Source organism: Cupressus sempervirens, chromosome 8 (assembly GCF_028749045.1).
Source record: "Cupressus sempervirens isolate cs-2001-9-10 chromosome 8, ASM2874904v1, whole genome shotgun sequence".
Classification (NCBI taxonomy): Eukaryota; Viridiplantae; Streptophyta; class Pinopsida; order Cupressales; family Cupressaceae; genus Cupressus; species Cupressus sempervirens.
Window position 1 is genome coordinate 785928103 of NC_143125.1, and position 22284 is coordinate 785950386.

General features: G+C 36.1%; 1 protein-coding gene across 1 annotated transcript; it reads right to left on the reverse strand.

The window, feature by feature from the left end:
* Window positions 1-2455: 2455 nt before the first annotated feature.
* On the reverse strand, window positions 2456-18560 carry LOC149544753 (uncharacterized). The gene is made up of 2 exons (XM_089795329.1): window positions 17988-18560; window positions 2456-2981 (listed from the first exon to the last, which is right to left on the reverse strand). The coding sequence occupies exons 1-2, from the start codon at window positions 18238-18240 to the stop codon at window positions 2662-2664; spliced, it is 573 nt and encodes a 190-aa protein (XP_089651455.1). The 5' UTR covers window positions 18241-18560; the 3' UTR covers window positions 2456-2661.
* Between the last annotated feature and the right edge of the window lie 3724 nt (window positions 18561-22284).

Sequence of the window (22284 nt, forward strand, 5' to 3'; positions counted from 1 at the left end):
TAATATATATTTTTATTATTCTTGTTGATAAATATTTTTATTAATTAGTCATGTAAATTGAATATGTTGAATAAAACAATTCATGAGACCACCAGCTTCCATAAATTGTGGAGGTTAAATTTTAAGTATAAACTCCACAACAAAATTCATTAGAGCTCCCACTTTAAAAAATCCTAAAAAATCAGTAGCATCCGCTGAATTTTTTAGAAAGCGCCCCCTCCAAAGGACAGCAACCTAAGAAATTTATCCATTCACATTTTCATGTTTTATTTTATCAGTAAAATGATTGCTGAAATCAGAAATTGCGGCAAAAGCTCATATACAATTACAAGGACATTTAATGTTTATTAGGCCAGTGAGTAAAGTAAAAAGGACATTTGAAGTTTATTAGGCCTCTAAGTGGGGAATGTAAATAATCACAAGAACCAAATGGAGTGTCACGAAGTGAAGAAAATTCACAAAACAATTCAAAGAGAAATTATCTTGAAACATAAACTAGAACTAACAAAACCTCAGCAAACACTAAGATCTAAGCAAAACCCATATACTAACTCAATAGTAGAATTCCATGAATATTAATGTGTGCCATAGTCCAAAGTTTTAGTTAACAATGAGGAAACACACAAGTATGGCTGCATGAGACATTCTCGAGTCTTCCAATTGTTAAGTCATTCTCAAGCATAAGTTAGCAAGAGTCCTGGTGGTAACAGTACTGGTACAGGTATGGGGATGGTGATATCAATCGAAATAGTGTATATTAGTAAGAGAATAAGGAGACATCTATTCTGTATGCAAATGAAACGACCATAAATCACAGGTACGTGGATGGGTAAATGATCCACATTCCTACAATGGGATTTTGTGGCAACAATCAGGATCTCAAGGCTTTAGCTCATTGAGTCATCCTCAAGGCTCTCGGATATTTGAGTACATAAATACAGAAAACAATCTCAGTTATCATTTCAAATCATATTGCAATAATATATGACTAAAGTTTCATAAAGCAAAGTCCACATTAACATTATCAATTTGGTTATTACTCCCACACTTTTCCTTGGGGCATTTGGGAATAAGTTGCTGAAAATCTAGGGTTGTTCTTAGAACTATATAATAACTACACCTGCTTATGATTACCAAGTCATGGAAGCACACAAGGGAGTTTCTTCAACAGACCTAAGCATTGCATATATTTCAAATATAATATTCCTGGGTTTCAATATTATGACAAAGCTTGGTAATAAATGGGACTTCTCAATATTCCCACAAGCCTCAGTAAGCCAGAAAGCCCCTGAGACAGCAGCATACGTCAGAGGGTGATAAAAATGTCACAGTTAAACCCTCAAACATCTGCACAGATGTCATTTTTTACGCAACCAGTGAAAACAAAGTACATAAGTGCAAGGAGAAAAGAAAGAGGGATTTATATCCATGGGTATCTATAACAAATCAGGAGAAACACTGTCATGAACTTATCGTGAACAGTGTTCAGTCCAATCTGTCAACAATATAATTTACCCATGTCATAGAAGAAAAGCAATCCAATAATATTAAAGCAGTCACATCATTCAAAAGTAGTTTGATAAAAAAGTGGGTAATCACCAGCTTGCAAGTTGGAATAGTTCAGCTAAATATTTCAAATGGGAAATACACATGGATCTAATAATTTGAGGATAATTTATTGCAAATAAATTTATAATCAGTCAGATAAGCCCTCAATTACTGATACTCCCAATAAATTTCTCAGATTTCAGTTGAGAATATCACAGCCAGGTGCCAAGAAAATCAAGAAATGCAATGAAACAAAAACAAGTTGGACATAGATGAATCAGATGGCTGACATTATCCTACTAATGATCTTCTTTGGCAGCCATGGAACTAAAGCTGATCCGTGCAGTTGGTAAAATTAAAATTAAACCCACACTTAAACTCAGCAGGCAAAAGAGACAGATAGGAAAGCTTGCATCTTTCATTATGCTCCACTTTCTTTAGGCATAATCTCAAATTCGAAGTTCCTAATGAGTGATAGCATAAACCAGAAAGTAGTAGGAATACAGAGAATAAATCACATTGTAAATCAAAAAATGCAAGCGATAAATTGAAGTCAACAAATTTCCTTCAAAATTCAAGTTTTTCAAAACAAACTAAATACTTAAAACATGTCCCTGAAAGCAAATGGTGCTGTGGCTGTAAATCCCTTTAAAATGCATCATAGCACATACCATTATATAGAATGCTTCAAGATGTTTTTATATAGAATGCTTCAAGATGTTTAGCATGTCATCTGATGAGAGTACAGGCATCCCAAATAAATGGGATATAGAGACTGATAAGCAAATGTAGTAAACATATCTATCACCATCTCGGACCAGGCTTCCACAAATCTTTGTAAATGTGTGTCAGCTAAGTACAGGTATCGGCATCAATATATATAAAGCATAAAAGGTGGACCCAGGTATAAATACCTCTACATTGTAAATTAATTCCATACCAAATGTAAGTACAAACTCAATATAAAGTATATACATAAAAAACAACCAATCCCCTCGTAAAGCCTTTGCAAAACTACATCCAAGTTTGATAATTTCACTGCCATGAAAGTCAATTTGACATGGGGCATGTTCATATGAAAATATCTTCAGAATTACATTGATAAACACTAATCTACCACTCTACATACTTTTCAATGCTTGCAGTTAAGGTAGTTTTTGGCACAGCCCCAATAACAGTATCTTTCTTCTCTCCGCCTTTGAATAGCATTACAGTTGGAATGCTTCGGATACCATATTCAGTTGCAATACGTGGGCTCTCATCTGTGTTAAGTTTAAAGCATCTGATCTTGCCAGCATACTGCTTTGCAAGTTCATCTATTAAGGGTTCTATCATTCGACAAGGTCCACACCATGGTGCCCAAAAGTCAACAAGCACAGGAACATCACTCTCTAGGACAAGTGTTTTCCATGTGGAATCACTGACATCCTGAACTGCATTTCAAGAAGAAAAACTGTCAAGAGAAAGATCAAAAAAATATGTATTGTGATAAAAACAGGAAAGCATTCACATTTAGCAAATAAAGGAATTTCACTACTTGTAGAAAGGGATGCAACTGAGGTTGATACACCATATACCCTTCTGATGAACAGATTCCATCTCCATATGAAATGAAAGTAAAAGATTTAGACATATTCCATAGACTGTCTAGTTATAGAACAAATAGATTAGTAATTGTGTTATACAGAGAGCATTTGGAAGCCAGCAACTACAACTATGATAACATTCCAATCTCACAAAATCTCAAATAATTGTCACACAACTCAAGTCACTATTGTAACTTGAATTATGTTGATCTTTAAGTCTTTTTTTGTTTTCTAATAAAACAAATAGATTAGCGGTTAGCCTGAACTATACAGATAGCATTTGGTAGCCAGCAACTACAACTGTGATAACATTCCAATCTCAAAAAACTTTGAATATGTGGCCAATTCAGGTCATTATTGTAAGTAACTTCAATTATTCTGGTCTTCAACATTTTTTTGTACTACCTAGCAGAAATCAACAAGCCGGCAAATTTCAGTATTAGATTGAAGTCTTGCGAAAATTGAATAATCATGTACTTTTTGTTCTGCCCATCACATGCATGGCTATCGTGAAAATTTTAAAAATCATTTTAATGGAGAATTTGTTGGCATACTTGTTCTCAGCATCTCTTAGATTCAATTGTTTGATATGATCTGTTGTGAAGTTTGGTAGAAAGGCCTCTAAACATGTAGCCAGGTTTGACAAGTGGTTCTTTAACCCAATCTGGTCGCTCAACACTTGCTGTTAGCTGTTAGTTGTCATAAGGTGCATTCAAAAAATAAATAAAATTATGTAATCATGTATTATGACTGCCAATAAATCCTAAATATGATTGGATTAAGATATCTTATGTTTATTGTTTATCTATTTTTCTTTTGTTTGAGCCAACATCATGAATTTTCCATTGACAATCAGATAGCACATAGGATTCACCTATTATCACACATGCTTCACCTGATTACACCCATTCTGGCAAGTATAAACACTATTCTTTATCCTAAGTTCACTGTTTCTATGCAAAACTGCCCTGTTTCCTCGTTACTTTTGCTCTCAGCTCTGGCTTAACAGCTGACTTCATCCTTTGCCTTTTATATTTTCTTTTGACTTCACAGCTTTTGAATTACAAGCATTATAAGACTTTTGACAATACAATCCATTCTTTGAGAAACACTAGTGGACTACCATTTTCATTATTTCTTGAATTCCCACAAACTTTCCCATTGGATAATTATAGTGATGTATATTAACCACATCAAATTTTGGAAGTTGTCAGACATGCAGGTTAATTATAATTTAACTCGGATTTAATAAGAAATAATAACTTCATTCTGAGAAAAACATATGCCCAACACCAACTTGTCTGTCCTAAGAATTCTCCTGAAGACAACTCTAAGAATGTATTTAGCAGCAAGGTCAAAGACAAATTAGTCTGTCAATATTTGATAGGTTCTAGTATTCTACAGATCAATTTGGTTAGAAGATTTAATATTATTGTGCATAATTACTAAAGCCAACTGCATATAATTATTTGCACCAACGTTATAAATCCCACTCATGACCCATCATCAGGGTGAAGGAGAACAGCAGTAGAAAAATCATGATGGAACCGACTGATTTAATTCTTTATATTTAACATTCAACTAGCTGAAATAACGAAAAACTAAACAAGTTCCTAAACAATAGGAAGCCAACTAAGAACATCCAGAACTAGCATTCTAAGAGATTAATAGCAAAAACTAAAAACACCTCGTAACTAAACAGATTAACAGAAAAATGTTGGATCAGTTTGCCAGAATTTCTGAGAGGAAAACATAACTGTGCAATATTCATAGAAAAACAAGGAAAAGACAACAGATGTATTACATTACTGAAAAGGTATAGGTTTTAATTTTTAAATCTAATCCCAGCATGTGGGCCACAGTTGGCCTCAAATGGTCCTCAAGATGCTTCCCAAAAATTCCAAATATCCAGCCCCTTTAGACTTAATCCCCTTTAAAACTTAGCATATATGAGAACAAGATTTTGCTAGCAAATATAAAATTCCTTATTTCACATATGGATCACATTCCCACATGTACAACTTTTGCTTTCCACATGTAAGCTCAGCTTATTCTGAGAGGAAAACAAAACTGTGCGATATTCATAGAAAAACAAGGAAAATACAACAGATGTATTACATTACTGAAAAGGTATATGTTTTAAATCTAATCCCACTCCCTATTTACTTAGCCTTTCTGCATATATGAAAACAAGATTTTGCTAGCAAATAGAAAATTCCTTATTCCACATATGGATCACATTCCCACATGTACAACTTTTGCTTTCCACATGTAAGCTTAGCTTGTTCTGAGAGGAAAACAAAACTGTGCGATATTCATAGAAAAACAAGGAAAAGACAACAGATGTATTACATTACTGAAAAGGTATAAGTTTTAAATCTAATCCCAGCATGTGGACCACAGCTGGCCTCAAATGGTCCTCAAGATGCTTCCCAAAAACTCCAAAGATCCAGTCCCTTTAGACTTAAACCCCTTCAAAACTTTCACTCCCAATACACTTTGCCTTTCTGCATATATGAAAACAAGATTTTGCTAGCAAAAAGAAAATTCCTTAGTCCACCTATGGATCACATTCCCACATGTACAACTTTTGCTTTCCATATGTAAGCTCAGCTTATTATAATTGGCTTGCTCCCTATCTGGTAATAACAGACAAAGATATTACCTGTATGTTTGTGGAGTCAATTGTATATGGACTTTTTAACTATCAACAATTCAGATCAAACTCCATGATCTGTCATCTTTCTCATCCCTTGAGTTCTCTAATCCTGATGATGGTAACAAATACATTCACAATCAAATCCAGAAACATACAGGCAACATTTGCATGGATTGTGCAAATCTGCTATTACTAAGACACTGATAACTAAATAAACTGATGATTGACTGCCTTATTATTAATGATAAGTGTGTAATTATGAGCAACTGATTTTCTATATGTGCTGAGAACCAACACAAGGGTTTGGGAAATATTTAGAAGCACTTATGACATTCTGCTGGACTAAATTTAATTGTTGCTGTGTGATGCATTATTTTCTTTTAACAACAGCAGGTGCTTTTCATCTTTTTTAGTTCCAAAGAACTGAATATCATATCATCATGCACATTTTTCATATGTTGCTTTTGAAGATTGGACCTTTACATGTGAGTTTTTCCTTCGTAGGTGTGTTTTTCTAAGGTGGTTTCATTTTCTCTCCTCTTTTTCAAATCGTAATTAATATCTAGGGAAACCTGGAAATGCATTTGCACCCAAAATGCCAGCATTCCAGAAACAGAAACTGCAGAGGGGACGGGGGGCAGCAGAAAATGTTTCCAATACATTTCTGAAATTGCAGGAGACATTTGGGAAACTTCAGGACAGCTCTGAGTTTTGGTGGAGACAACCAGCTATCCCCATCAAAATCCAGCATTGTTTCAAGAAAAAAATGTGCAACACTGATTCTACACCAAAATGAAAGTATAGACACCCATACAAATAGATAGACAGATGTACAAACAGTTAGTTAGATAGAAAGATGCACTCTAAGCTTTCTGCAATGAACTCTACACCTTACACATTTGTTATTACCTGCCACTTCTTTATTGTATTTCATTTTGTTGCCAGTTTGCCTATTAAAGATTACCCATTAGTACATAAATATCTTTTGAATCTGTTTTGAATATCAGAGTAACAAGAAGGAGAGTAAAGACAGTTCTATAATTATTAAACAAATTTGGTAATCAAATCTCGGAACATGAACCAGCATCTAAAGTTTAAATACATAAATAACTTATTGAACCACAACCCAAACAGTCATAAAACTTGCAATTCCTTAAAAAATTAAAAGATATAAAGAGAGACCATGCTAAAGAAAGGTGGTCTTTGTATTGACACTTACACAAACCTGGACAAGGCAAAAACTACTTATAAATGGCCAAAAAAAGCTAAATTCCTTTAAAATTCTTGAGTCGTAGAAAAAGATTGGGCCTCTCTCCTCCTAATACACACTCCATTATCCCTTCACACAAGATCAGGCACAGCTTAAGCATAATTGCAGACATTTGTAGGAAATACCTGATAGTCCCACAGATATGTAATAAAATATTAAAAATTTAAACCAAACAGCCTTCATGCAAAACATGTCACTACAGAAACCACATTAAACTAACCTAAGTTTAAACCTGAAAATTGAAATTAATATTTTTTATTGTACTTAAGTGACTGGAAATGTACCAAATAAGACAAAATGAGAAGCATACACTACAACAAATAGAAGGACACTAAGTATCACCATAAATCTAGAAGTAACAAATATTACTACAGGAAAAAGATGAGTTGGGCAAGAGATTCTCAAGCCTGGCCTAGCTATTAGAATGTAAGGGATGAAGATCAATTTATAATACTGAAAATAATTCAATGTACCAAATAAGACAAAATGAGAAGTATACACTACAACAAATAGAGGGACACTAAGTATCACCATAAATCTAGAAGTAACAAATATTACTACAGGAAAAAGATGAGTTGGGCGAGAGATTCTCAAGCCTGGCCTAGCTATTAGAATGTAAGGGATGAAGATCAATTTATAATATTGAAAATAATTCAAAGTATCATTAGCTAACTATATAGAAAGTTAAAAAAGAATAGTCATTGTGATGAAATAATCAACAAGAGATACACAATGTAGGGATGTATTCAGTCCTAATTTGATAGACTGAAATTATTTCTCAAATACACAATCATCAAGAGATAATAAAAAAGAATGGTCATTGTGATGAAATAATCAACAAGAGATACACAATGAAGGGATGTATTCAATCCTAAATACTGCTGACTTGGACAATGCAGTTAGTATTACAGCAATCAAAAACTTAAAACTAATGTATGCAATCTGCACAATGAAACTGATTGTTGATAAATCCTGAAATACCATGGATAGAAAGAATTTTAAAACTTCGTAATAAAAATGGAGAGAAGATAAATACAATTTCTTGTTAGTTTGTCCCTCTGACAAATATGAGTGGTATTTTATCAAAGAGCTACTTTGACAGTATCTTTAATCTGTAGAAACTTCTCATTTATGAGAATCAAAAAGAGCTGGGCGTTTTCACTATCAATATGCTCAGCTATAAATGAGAAGTGGCAAGGCTTGTATAATGCAGTTTGTTTCACATTAATTCATCAATAGTTTGTTTTTAAAATTTTATTTAAATATCTCACAAACTTTCAGTCGTAAGTCAAGGTAAAAATATTATTATTGTCTCCCCAAGCCAACACATTAAGCAGGATATCCTTGATGATATCGAAAAAGGACAAGAATGAATAAAGACAAGTATATACAATTAGTGAAAAAATAAACACCCAGGATAAATAAACCAAAAATTTCTTTTAATCCTTGAGAAAGAATCTCTTTAAAAATATGTTCGACACCTGAGTTGGCCTAATGGTGTAGAACTTGTCCTCTTGCATGAGAGGTCACAAGTTCAAACCCTGCAAGGCTGTGGGGTATGTATGCCCTACTTGCAGCACAGTTAGGTGCCTCCTGTATAGAGTATGGGGTAGTACCATATAATATAAGCCGTAGGTCCAAATTAAAAAAATTCCCTAGTATTATGGACTATATCTATAAAGGATCCATTTCCATTGTTGAATTAGGAAGAAGCAAATGCATGTGTTCAATTGAAATCTACAAGCTTCTTTGAAGAGTGTACTGAGAGTATTTGAGTTTCAAGTATAATCTTCAAGTTCATACTGTTTCCATGGACATCTGTAAGAGTATTCTTAAGAAAACCTAGGAATGGCTTTTTGATTCAGCTCTCAAATGTAATTAGCTAACTAATGTCATCAATAATACAGACAATGGGAATTCTAGCAATTCATAATGTTCTTTCAAATTTTGCAAGCCTTTGTAAGGAAACTTGGCAATAAAGAATATAACCGTTTCCACATAACCCATAATAGATCTGAAATATATACGGAATTAAAATTCACGTGCAAGAGAATAGACAACATACCCACAAAATGTGACACAAGATATACCCTGAGAAACCCTCATTGAGGGAAAAACCCAGCCTCCAAAAGCATCCATCATCATGTATTATTCAACAAAATAACCATTGCCATACAACCATGGAAGCCTTCATGGCCATAGCCACAACCGAGCAAACTATGTGAACAAGCATGAATCCACACATCCCATGCTATGCTTTCAACCTTCACAAATGCTCCCTTGGCTAACCTGTCAAGCCTTGTCCCGCTCGACTCTTGCTTTTTGTCTTCTCCTTGTCACTCTTTATTTCTCTCCACAACAACTACCCTTGTGGCTGCTCATATAGTAGCAAGTCCCACAAAACCACTAAGTGGTATTACATAAACCATGTGCTAAAACCATGTGCTACCTAACCCACTGACCCCACATTTAATATTGGGCATTTAATTCTTTTCCCCAATATTAAATAATTACATGAAATATTTTCACAATATTACAATACAACTCATCAAGTATATCCCATGGGAATCTTTACATGTTGCACGTCCATCTAGGTACAACATTACATAATCAAATAATAAAATAACAATATTATGCAATGTGTGCAACACCCATTATCTCAACAATCTCCCACTTGTTGTATACATTGCATAGGGTCAATCCGTAGCCACATAAATGAACAAGGGAACAATCCCTCCCAGCACATCCACCATCATGGATCAAAATACACCAAGTGCTCCATCCTGGTACCCGCAACAAAATCAAAGTATCCAGCATCTCAAACATAAATGATCTCACCTCCTATTATGCCACTGCCACTGGACATACATAGAAGCCATCCAAAGAGAAAGCCACTCAACCTGTCGCATTAGAAGATCATAAAATCCTGTACCAACTGAAATTCCAAGCACAAAAACCTGATACAAAGGTAATCACATGTATCCGTAGTTGTCAAAATATTCATAACTGAAATAACACCCACAGCAAAGTGCCAAACCCATCCAACTATCCATACCTCAAAGGTATAACAAATAAATCTCATATCACCGACATATCCAATCTATAACCTGCAATCACAAGCCTCAAGAGCAATACCTGCCACATATATACCAAGAAGCTCCCACTGCAAAAGATAATGTCAAATCTATAACCAATCCACTCAACACATCTCAAAGAAGTGAATCCATGTAGTATCAAGGACATCCACAATACATAAACTGATATCCTGCAAGAACAACTCTCATAAAAAGTCTCCAATGCTCTCCCAAGTTCACCACAACCAATAGAGAAAAGAGATAAAAGAATAACCATGTCATCTCTCACATGCAATACATGAGCACAAACCAGTGGTCACAATCTCTAACCAATCTCAAATCCAATGTAGGCAAAATTGAACATCCAGGAAGATAACCAAGACCAGAGAAACCATGCAAATCATAACCTGTATCATGTCCTTCTACACACACCTCTAGATGTAAACTGTGCAAGTATGATCTCCTCCATTAAACTCCAACAAGAAGCCTCAACAACACCCAAACCATACCATATAACTCATCATGGATGTAAGCCTCTCACAAGAAGATCAAACTCAATAAAACCATTCTTAAATCAAAGAATAACCATTCCTAATCCAAGGAATATGCCCAATAAAACCATCTCCCAAACTCAACCAGCATAACATCATATGCACATGGAGATAACCAATGCTAAACCATCTCTCAAATGAACCCTCTAGAACTAACTCATGTACCATAGCTCAAGCTCCATATCCATGAAAGATAAGCATAAATATAATGCACTCGAGAAAAACAATGGGCTATACCTCTCAAGTAGCAAACCGCCGAGTAGACCAAGAGTGGGGAATGAGAATGCTTATCAAGATACCCAAGTCTCCAACCAAGACTCATCTAAGAACAATCTCCTCTCAAGTCCATATCAGGTGACTGCCCCTCGGACTTCCTGCTGAAACCATCAACTGTCCCAACAAATACTTCTCTAATCCAAGAGAAATCAGCATCACCACCGTCTCTAAGTATCCATGAGCACCTGTAACCAATCAATCCATGCCAACTCCAAATGCAACATAGCAATATCATGAAGTATCCAACTTATGATTAGTGTACTCAATACCAAGAAACTAAACCAAGATCAATGTCAAAGTTCCAACCATGGCCTCAGGAACATAAACATGACAACATGATCTTACCATCTCAACGAAAGAGATAACATGCTCCATATGAACATACCATAACATGTCACAACTCTAAACGCGTATCAAGAATATACCATGACATAATAATGAAACCATCCTCATACCAAGGATAACATGCCAAATAAAAGCATAAACCACACCTTTGCCAAGAACCCTGTGAGTCCTCAAGATGTGACCATCTCCACACACCATGAAGAAAACCATCTCCACATACCAGGAAGAACCATCTCCACATACCATGAAGATAACCAAGAACTCCATGAGTCCTCAAGATCTAACCATCTTCAAACACCATGAAGATAACAAGTGCACCATGCAAATGTCAAAGACACTTCTGCAGCAATAAGATCTAAGACAAACCTCCAACATCTGCAAACACTCAATAAATATATCAATGCCAACAACTCCCACTCAACCGTGGTACCAAGTTACCTATGGCATCATAAAATCCATCCTCTCCAAACCAAGAAGATATAAACCAAACCAGGAACTAATCCTCCATTGTCACCTCATCACTGTCACAAGCTCCCACTAAAATGTGTATCCAAGCTATCCATGACATCATGATGAAAACTCATCCTCTAACCATGAGAATCAACCAAGGCATCAAACTATCAAAGAACTCAAAATGCACATCATGAGCTCCTCAAAAGAAAACCAAATAACCATGATCCTCAACCAAGAAGATATACCACCATAACTGAATCAGAAATCCAAGCTAATGAATATCAAGGATGTACTTGTATATCCAATCATGTCATGCCAAAATCCATGACACCATGATCACATCCATGAACCGAGCATCTGGCTCTCAAAGTGTCCAACCTGTCAGCATAGTCAACCACAATCCTCCACCATGACTGTCTCTGGTAACATCTCATCCCTTCTACATGAAGATAAAAGTAAATCATGTGACTTAAGGCATAGACAACCCAAATCCAAGCCACCAATCTAAATATGCATCAATAATGAAAGATCAATGGGCAAAGACAACCCATAACCAAGCTATAAATGCAACCTGTAAGTATAGACCGCTTACAACACTGCACAACTTGTAGATCCAACAAGTCATCATGCATATCCAAACCAAACACTGATAACCATATCATCATGAGACCAATATGAACTGAGTATACAATGACATCAAATCTTAAATTTCCAATGCCATAAACTCACAATGTTACCATAGTCAAAATATACCTACAAACTGTTCAGATCAATATATCAACAAATAAATCATGTCAAACCTGCACCAAATCTGAACCAATGTGTAGAGCTCTCCAAGAGCTTTCCGTTGACTACTCGAAGTCCAAAATCCGACTCCGTATGCCCAAGTTATGCCCCAATTCATGCTCAAAATAAACAACATCTAACTTTAGGGCTCTTAAAACCTGACAAAATTTCAAAATCACAGAACCAAACCTACACCGTCATGTAGTACTCTGAATTAGCTTTCCAACGCTTGTAAGAACTCTGAAATCCGATATTCTGAGAGAAAGTTATGGTCGTTTTACTAAAATTGTCTTTTTACCATTTTCAGTACGATTTTTCATTTTTTAGTTTTTTCAGTGACGAAAATTCCGACGGGATTAAATTTGACGGCCATCATGGGCTGAAACTAAAAAAACTTTTTCATTTCCTCTGAACATGGCCAAACTAGGGCATATTATATATCAAAATTTATGGAAATATCAACCCGGATCCAATGGTGAGGTCTGTTTTTACCCAGGAGGTCATTTCTGCAAGCTACCACCTAAAACCCTCATTTAAATGAAACATCCGAAAAAATCTTTTTGCCCAACAATTTCACATGCCCAAATCTTTTAACATCTCATCATAACAGCAAACCCAAAACCCTTAGATCTGCAATAAATCATTCATATATCTTGCCCTTTCTTTTATCCTCTCATGCATTCCCATGGATTCAATCTAGGGTCACAATAATAAAACCATAGCTCTGATACCACTTGTAAGGAAACTTGGCAATAAAGAATATAACCGTTTCCACATAACCCATAATAGATCTAAAATATATACGGAATTAAAATCCACATGCAAGAGAATAGACAACATACCCACAAAATGTAACACAAGATATACCCTGGGAAACCTTCATTGAGGGAAAAACCCAGCCTCCAAAAGCATCCATCATCATGTATTATTCAGCAAAATAACCATTGCCATACAACCATGGAAGCCTTCATGGCCATAGCCACAACCGAGCAAACTATGTGAACAAGCATTAATCCACACATCCCATGCCATGCTTTCAACCTTCACAAATGCTCCCTTGGCTAACCTGTCAAGCCTTGTCCCGCTCGACTCTTGCCTTTTGTCTTCTCCTTGTCACTCTTTATTTCTCTCTACAACAACTACCCTTGTGGCTGCTTATATAGTAGCAAGTCCCACAAAACCACTAAGTGGTATTACATAAACCATGTGCTACCTAACCCACTGACCCCACATTTAATATTGGGCATTTAATTCTTTTCTCCAATATTAAATAATTACATGAAATATTTTCACAATATTACAATACAACTCATCAAGTATATCCCATGGGAATCTTTACATGTTGCACGTCCATCTAGGTACAACATTACATAATCAAATAATAAAATAACAATATTATGCAATGTGTGCAACACCCATTATCTCAACAGCCTTGTCTTACGAGGCTTGTAACTAGGGCATCAAATTTCAGCCCCTTCAAAAATTATCAATCAAGAGATCAAGTTAATTGCCAAGTTGGAAACCTTTGAGTTTGCTTGATGTTTCCAATTAAATTTTTCCCAAAACCATATTGAAAGGAAAGTATACTTTACTTAAGGCTTTTAGGCATAAATAAAACTGTTCCATCACTGGGAGGCACTAGTCTAGGGGCTTTATATTTTCACTTTATGATAAGAGCTAAGGCAGATAGTCAATAAGCATGTTAATAATACCTTTTCTGATTGCTCAATCATTATCAAACTCCAACTTGAATCCACCAAGGAATGCTAATAATTTCAAGTTTCAACTATCTATTTTGCTTTAAGTTCTCTTGGACATCTCACATTGATTCACATAATCCAGTTACACTGCCTTATAGCCTGACTCCAACTTGCTTCCATTAAGAGTCTCTGATTTGAACTTTTGTCTTAGCTAAAGGTTCTTTTGGATGCCCCATATTTATAGCATAAACCTGCAAAAAACTAGTCTGATAAAACTAGGTGTTAACAATAGTAGCTAGGGACTTTATTTTAACATTATTTTTCACCTATCTAGTAATGATAATGGGAACTTAAATCACCTATGAGGACTGATCCAAAGAACCTTACAAGTTGTTACATTGTGAAAAACTAGTCTGGTATCAAGTTTATCAAGGGCTTCCATACGACAAATTCACAATTACAAAAGATTGATTAAAGGAGATTTCCAGGTCATTAAGGAGAATAGTGAGGCAATACTGATCGGTGATCACTTCTTGTGTAAGAAAAGATTATTCCTTGAGGAAAGCTTTCAAACTTTCATGTCATGGAGAGAATGGCTAGCAATCTTTTCCAATGCATTTAGCTCTTCATTCCAATTCCCCAAGTTGCAATACTGCATGGAAAGCATCGCCGATGCTGCAAATTGAAGAAAGGATTACAAATAGCCCTTGTGTTACTTTCTGGTATGTATTCAATTTTATTTGTGATCCACTTAGCATCATAGCAGCTATGGCAAGTATATCAAATTACATATATTCCAAGATAGAAAACTTAGCCTTCTTTGACAAAAATCAAAAAATTCCATCCTGCTGGGTTTTCATGTATATACTGAAGTATTGGTCCTCAAAGATACATTGAAAAATCTTTCAAAACAGCACCATCAACACATTAAATACTACAATTAAGAAACTACAGCCGCTTGTTATCAACTGTCATTGATGAATTACAATATAAAGTGTTGAAAGGATCATTAAAGCTATTCAATGCATCAAGGATTCAAAACATTTTACTAAAATTGAACTTAGAAATCTTGCAAAATTCTTGAGAGCTATAATATCAGCTGCACCCAGAGGACTTAGAGAACAAAATCATCAAATACACACACACACACACACACACATATATATATATACATACATGTGTGTGTGTGTGTGTGCGCGCGCACATCAATGGAGTGTATGAGAAACAAACATGCCATGTGATTAAGGAATTTTAACAAAAATTAAGAACTAACATTTAAAAAATGAAAAGTCGTGATCCAAGTTAATTAGTTCTCTTATTTTTTTCCTTATACTCTCTGTATATAGGAATCAATTGGCAAAACATCATGCAACAACTCCTCATAGGGTAAGAGGAATAACATATGAGAAGAAACACTGAAAAGCAACTCCTCATTAAAAAAAAGAATAAAATATGAGAAGCAACATTAACAAGTGGCATGTATATTCTGGTCCTGCAGAAACTGATCCATCCCAAACTAGTAAGGCTATGGATTAGGCAAGTCAGGTCCACAACAAGGGCTTTAACATTGAGGTTCTTGGCGCTTACCACTATTAGCCACAAAACCGGATGGCTAACCTCGCCACATCTGTGAATGGAATAAGTGCTCTACTCTAGCATCTAGCACAAATGTTAGGGTGGTTGCATTGAGAAAGGCGGCTTCAGGATCCATTCCTTCCACTTCAGGCTAATGTGAACCCTCAATTTTTGTGCACGCAAATAGGGTCTTCTACACATGGCTTGCCAGCACTCCGTGTTAAGTGAAGAGACTTCCAAAAGTGTAATATTGATCTTTCCTTCATCAAAAAGCCAATCATAAAAAAATATGACTTTAACTAATCTACCCAGTTATGTCATGCATCTACATCTACTTTACCATCAGAGCATAGGAATGCCTGAATTCACTTGGAATCTAAGGGGACTAAACCACTGAGAGCTTTACTTGATAATTGAGTTGATGATACAACCAACTTGACAACTTCAACAAACCGGTCGACCTGAAATGTTAGTTATTATTTTAAAACCTTTGAAATTTCATTTTTTATCATCATTTAGACTTCATTAACATGGGGATGCTTGAATTCCCTTGCAATCTAAGGGGACTAGACCACCACAAGCTATTCTTGACAATTGAGCTGATGGAACCGCCCATTTAAGGACTTCAGAAAACTGGTTGAATAGGAATGTCCAGTGTTCTTGTAGACTTTACAACTTCAGCTTTGATCATCAAGAAAACAGCATTTTGTGCTCTTCCATCCGATCATGATTAAAACAACTGGGAGATGACATGATGGATCTTGTAGGTTATTTTTATTGCAAGGTTCAAATGCATCAATTTCATTCAATAGGGCATGCAAGATGAGCTTGGCTCTAATCCAAATGATTTGGGTCCAAAGTGGTTCAAGAGACAACACTCTAAATGTAAATATAGATACGCGGTGTGCATGTAGATGCAATATGTAGGCAAAGATTCACATACAGAAGAATATTAGAATTGGAATAAAAATCTTGTAAATCTATGGATTCTGTGCATGGCATTTTCTCCAGGAAGATGTATGGTTGTGTATTTTCTCTCATCTATCCTATGTCCTCCTGCTTATGTTACAAATCTACATTATAAATCACATGTTCGTAAAGAGAGAGGACTATCATAGAAGTTGATACTATTGACTTTATAAGTGTCACGCTTCATCTCTAATAACTAGAATTTTTTGTTGCTTCTTGTGCTGACAACTGGCACATCATGAAACAGCTCCAGACTTGTGAACTGGATTGTCACATGGTGTATTAAATGTGTTGGGATGTACAGCACTAACAACTGTATATGCAATTTTGGCAACAAAATAAAATGGAGTTGCTTGTGAAGTTGTGGAATTATCTTTGGTTTTGCACAAGTAGGGTGTGATGCAAAAGCGTCATGTAAGAGCTGTGCGGTGTCTTTTGAGTTGCAAAACGTGCATCCAAGCATTGATTGAGTGGCACATGAAGAAAGTGTTGTGCACGGGCACACAAGGCTCCCAGTGCTAATTGGTTGGCACATAACGCAGGAAGTTGTACTCATTTGCACAACATGATTCCTAGACTGAGATACAAGGACCTGCTCACAGTATTGTGCACTGCTGTTTTAAGTACTAACGCTGGCAGACCTGCCTGGGCAGTTGCACATGGATCAGATGGCACTTACTTCCGGAAGGCATCAACCCACCCTACAAGCAGTCAATTATAATTGGTCACACTTTTGAAAACATGACAACAGAATTTTTCCTCGCCAATTGGACCTTCGCTCAAACATATGATACTAATGTTAAAGATTCTTTCACAACTGAAAACTAAAGAAATAGGAGCTTTCTAATGTACTCAATGAAATTTAATAATCCCATTATTAATTGCCACAGCCTCACCAACAGATATTGATATTCTAACTTCCTTCACCACAAAATATTATATAGCACAACAAAATGCTGCTAGATACAAATTTAATCTAATAAATGAATGTCTAGTTGCCCCAAGAAAAGGTGGATTATATTGTAAACCCCATACATTAATAGAAAACAAGCCTCAAACACTACAATTATGAAGATTCGGAACAAGTAATCGCATACAACTTGCAAATCATTTAACCATTCAAAATATGGTGATACCAATAGGCAGAGATGAACACAGCAAAGAAACTTGAAAATTGAAACCATTGGAAACATACCTGTAGCAACGGTCTCTTGTGCCTCACAGACAATGCCCCTGGAGGCACGTAACTTCTTCCCATAAGATGCAACCGATAGACGCTTCTCAAGACCTCCAATCCTCAATCCCCTGCATGTGGGCATGCCCAACCTCGGGTTCACCTTGAAGGCCCTTCCGCGTGTGACTGATGCATAGACCGCTGTATTGGAAGCCCTGGAGGCTGTGATGCTGGAGGATAGTGATAGAGCGCCTGCCTCTAGTACCATAGCCATTGAGGACCCCAAGAGAGAAATGCGAGCTGATACTACAGGTACCCTCCTCACAAGATAACCCAAATGACCCAACCGCGGAGAGAGATTAATTTTCAGATTTGTGGAAAACCCATGCAAGGAGATCTAAAAGAAAAGATAACCCAAAGGCCAAAACAGGCTTAGTCAAACACATCCACTAAATTAAGGTGATTACCAAGTGAATGGCGCTTTCACACCTGATTTTGTAGGATATCTGCAATGCCCAGTGATAAAATAAAAACAAATGGTATAAGCCAGTTTTGGGGTCTGAGGGAAAACTGAAGATTTAAAAACAGTATTACAAGCTAAATCTACAAAACAGCGTAGGTTTTATGGACGATGGAACTACCATTTAACTACACATTAGGCTAAATCATAGTTGATGTAAGTATCCCGAAAGAGTTGCCGTTTGTCTTCTTGCTGCGGTATATGATTTCATGTGGTTGGGACTGGGGTCGCCCGAGATTTTTGGTAGTTTGAAGAATGTATTTGAACCATTCATCTCTAAGGCTAAGGAGAGTGGATGAGGTCGTGAGTGGATAGGAATGAGGCAATGCATCTATGCAAAGGACATATGGATAAGAATTATGCTCAAGGAATAAAATAAGGCACCACGATCATGTGGGAAGAAGCCGTGATAATTCAATTATCTAAATTGAAAGTAGAGGAATGTTAGCAGTATGAGATGAAAATGTTAAGTTCAAGGTGGTTTTTGTTTTTGTTTTTGTTTTTTTTAAATGAGTTTCGATGAGTTGAATTTTTTTTCATAATTTGTGTATATGGTTCTTATATTGGATTCAAGTTTATAATATTAAGTATAATATGGGAAATGAGTCGCTTTGATTGCCACATCAAAAAGTCTAATTACTCTTCATAAGAAGCCCCAAAAAATGATAGTATATGTCTAATAGCTGATCACACATGTATTAATAGTTTATCATTTTTTAGCTTTCTTGGTTGTTGATTGGTCCATTTGTGCAACAAGTACCATTTTTTTTGTGAGCAGCTATTAGGGGTGAAATAATAGGTTCTAGGCGAACATTTTAAAATGACACTTTTAGACCACTTTGCACTATACGAGTTCTACAGAGAGCTTCAAAATGTGGAAAAGTTGAAAGGTTAGTTTTAAGCTCTTCACTCACCTACAAAGGCTCACTGAAAACATTGGCAAATTTCAACATACAGATTATGAACTATAGGTGTGTGAAGTTAGCCTGGGCGACTACTGGGTTGTTTCCCCTAAATAATGGAAAATGGATTTAAGTTCGATATAAGAATAATTATAAGAAAAAAGTTGAATGATAGTTATCTAGTTTGTTTTTTTCAATTATTTTTTCTTTTGGGATTTCTCAAGCATTACCAATTATGTCTTTACTTGATGTGGTTTTGTTAGACCACTTTTCCATTGAGTTTTCTATTTAATGAGTAGCTCACCAGCCACATTTTCTTTTGTCAACTTTCCTACTTAACACTTCATTTCTTCATCATCCTAGAACTTCGGCCACATAAAGAATGTTTGGAATTTTCAACCAAGACCAACATAGTTGTCAGGTTGGATTGAATGGTGGAACGTTGCAGTTTCTCAAATTGTGCATTTTTTCTCTATTTAAGCAAATAGCTAGTTTTTTTTCTATCTACTAATCCTATGCCAGAAATACCAAGGATTTGTTTGAAGTTGTTGATGAGCTAGCATCTCAACCCTTTTCATCTAAGCTACAGCTTAAGGTGGTGAAACTTCATCATGCAAAGCAAATTGCTAGCACATAGGCTGCTAGAGGAGCTCAAGTAAAGGCATGGTAATTAAATATTCACTAATTAAACGTACTTAAGCTTACTTAGGATAATGCATTGCATAGTAATATGTGATTGAAACACTTGAGAGTTTGCACCTCAATTAAACACATGGTGTAGGAGAATTCCACTCTAGGTGGTCATAGTTGTTATCTCATTCCACCTTTAGTGTACTTGTCTTTGTTAGGATAAACCACAGACAAAAATAAAAACTACATGCAAATATAACCAATAACAGAAAATAATAGATCACACAGAAATGAACACAAGGCACCAAGATTTAACATGGTTCACTTAATCCTTGGGCTACATCCACCAAATAGCAAGTCCAATCTTATTACAATCCAGTGATTACAACCTGATTACAATATGTAATCCCTTATAGCTCAATACCGCCACAAGAACCAATTTCGCATCACAACATAATGAAAAATACCCAACCTTAAACCCTTTTATACAAGTATTAAACTGCTTTAGGGTTATAACATGTCGGCCATAATTAGCCATAACTTTAGTGGCGAATCTACGAATGGCAAATAGTACCAAAACGATTGGCAAATAGTACCCAAAAAAATTCGGGCCGATGCCCCGAACCCCACTAATTATGAAATATGTACAGTACCTTCCTGATCAATCACCACAATCTAACAATCTCCCACTTGGGGACTGATCAGGCTCCACACTAAACAACAATCTCCCACTTGGAGATTGATCCTGTAGCAATACCACTACCACATGGGGCTCCCACTGGATCAAACCACCCTGGAATCTGTCGTTCTTGTATGCATGTTCAGTCTAAAAGACCAACCAAAGCTAAAGAGGAGTTCAGCTTCTCCCTTGTTACAACCTTTGTCAACATATCTGCTAGATTGTCATTGGTATGTATCTTCTCCAACTTTAAATGTCCATCCTCCAAAATTGACCGAATGAAATGGTATCACAACTGTATGTGTTTGGTCTTAGAATGCAGAGCTGAAATCTTAGCAAGATGAATGGCACTCTAACTATCTGTGAACAAATAATTATCCTTTTGAGGATGTCCCAATTCTTCCAAGAAGAACAGAAGCCATATCATCTCCTTGGCTGCCTCTGTAGTAGCAACATACTTTGCCTCTGTAGTGGATAGAGCATTAATCTTTTGTAACCTAGAAACCCAGCTCACAGCTGCCCCACCAATAGTAAAGACATAACCTGTAGTACTCCGCCTGGTATCAATATCCTTTGCCAAATCTGAGTCAACGTAGCCCTATAAATCAGTAGTAGAGCCCCCAAAGTGTAAACACTTATTGGATGTTCCTCTCAAATATCCGAGAATCCACTTGATAGCATTCCAATGCTCAAATCCTGGATGACTCATATACCTACTAACGACTCCTACTACATGTGCAATATATGGCCTAGTGCATAACATAGCATACATCAAGCTTTCTACAGCTGAAGCATAGGGTACCTTGGACATCTTATCCTCCTCTTCCTGTGTCTTGGGACACATCTCCTTAGTCAATTTCAAATGACCAGGTAAAGGTGTGCTGACAGCTTTAGCATTCTCCATAGAGAAATGTTGCAACACCTTCTCAACATAATCAGCTTGAGATAGCATCAATGTTCTGTTCTTCCTATCTCTGCAAATCTTCATACCAAGGATTTGTTTTGCTGCCCCCAAATCCTTCATAGCAAATGCATGTGCTAACTGGCATTTCAGCCCCTTAATATGATCCATGTTAGACCCAGCTACAAGCATATCATCAACATATAGACATAAAATAATGTAGCTATCATCATCCAACCTCTTAAAATAAACACAATAATCTGAATGACACCTGTTATAGCCATGCTCATGCATAAACCTATCAAATTTCAGATACCATTACCGAGGTGCTTGCTTCAAGCCATATAAACTTTTCTTCAATTTGCACACTAAGTTCTCCTTACCTTTGACCTCAAATCCCCGTGGCTGGGCCATATATATTTCTTCATCCAAATCACCATGAAGAAAGGTTGTTTTAACATCCAACTACTCGAAATGCAAATCTTCAGTAGCCACAAGACTTAAAATAGTACGGATAAAAGTCATTTTAACAACAGGAGAAAATATCTCATCAAAATTAATTCCCTTTTTCTGTGCAAATCCTTTTACAACTAACCTGGCCTTAAATCTTTTCTTACCTCCTTCCTCTTCTTTCAATCTGTAAACCCACTTACTCTATAAAGCATTTTACCTGCAGGCAACTTGCA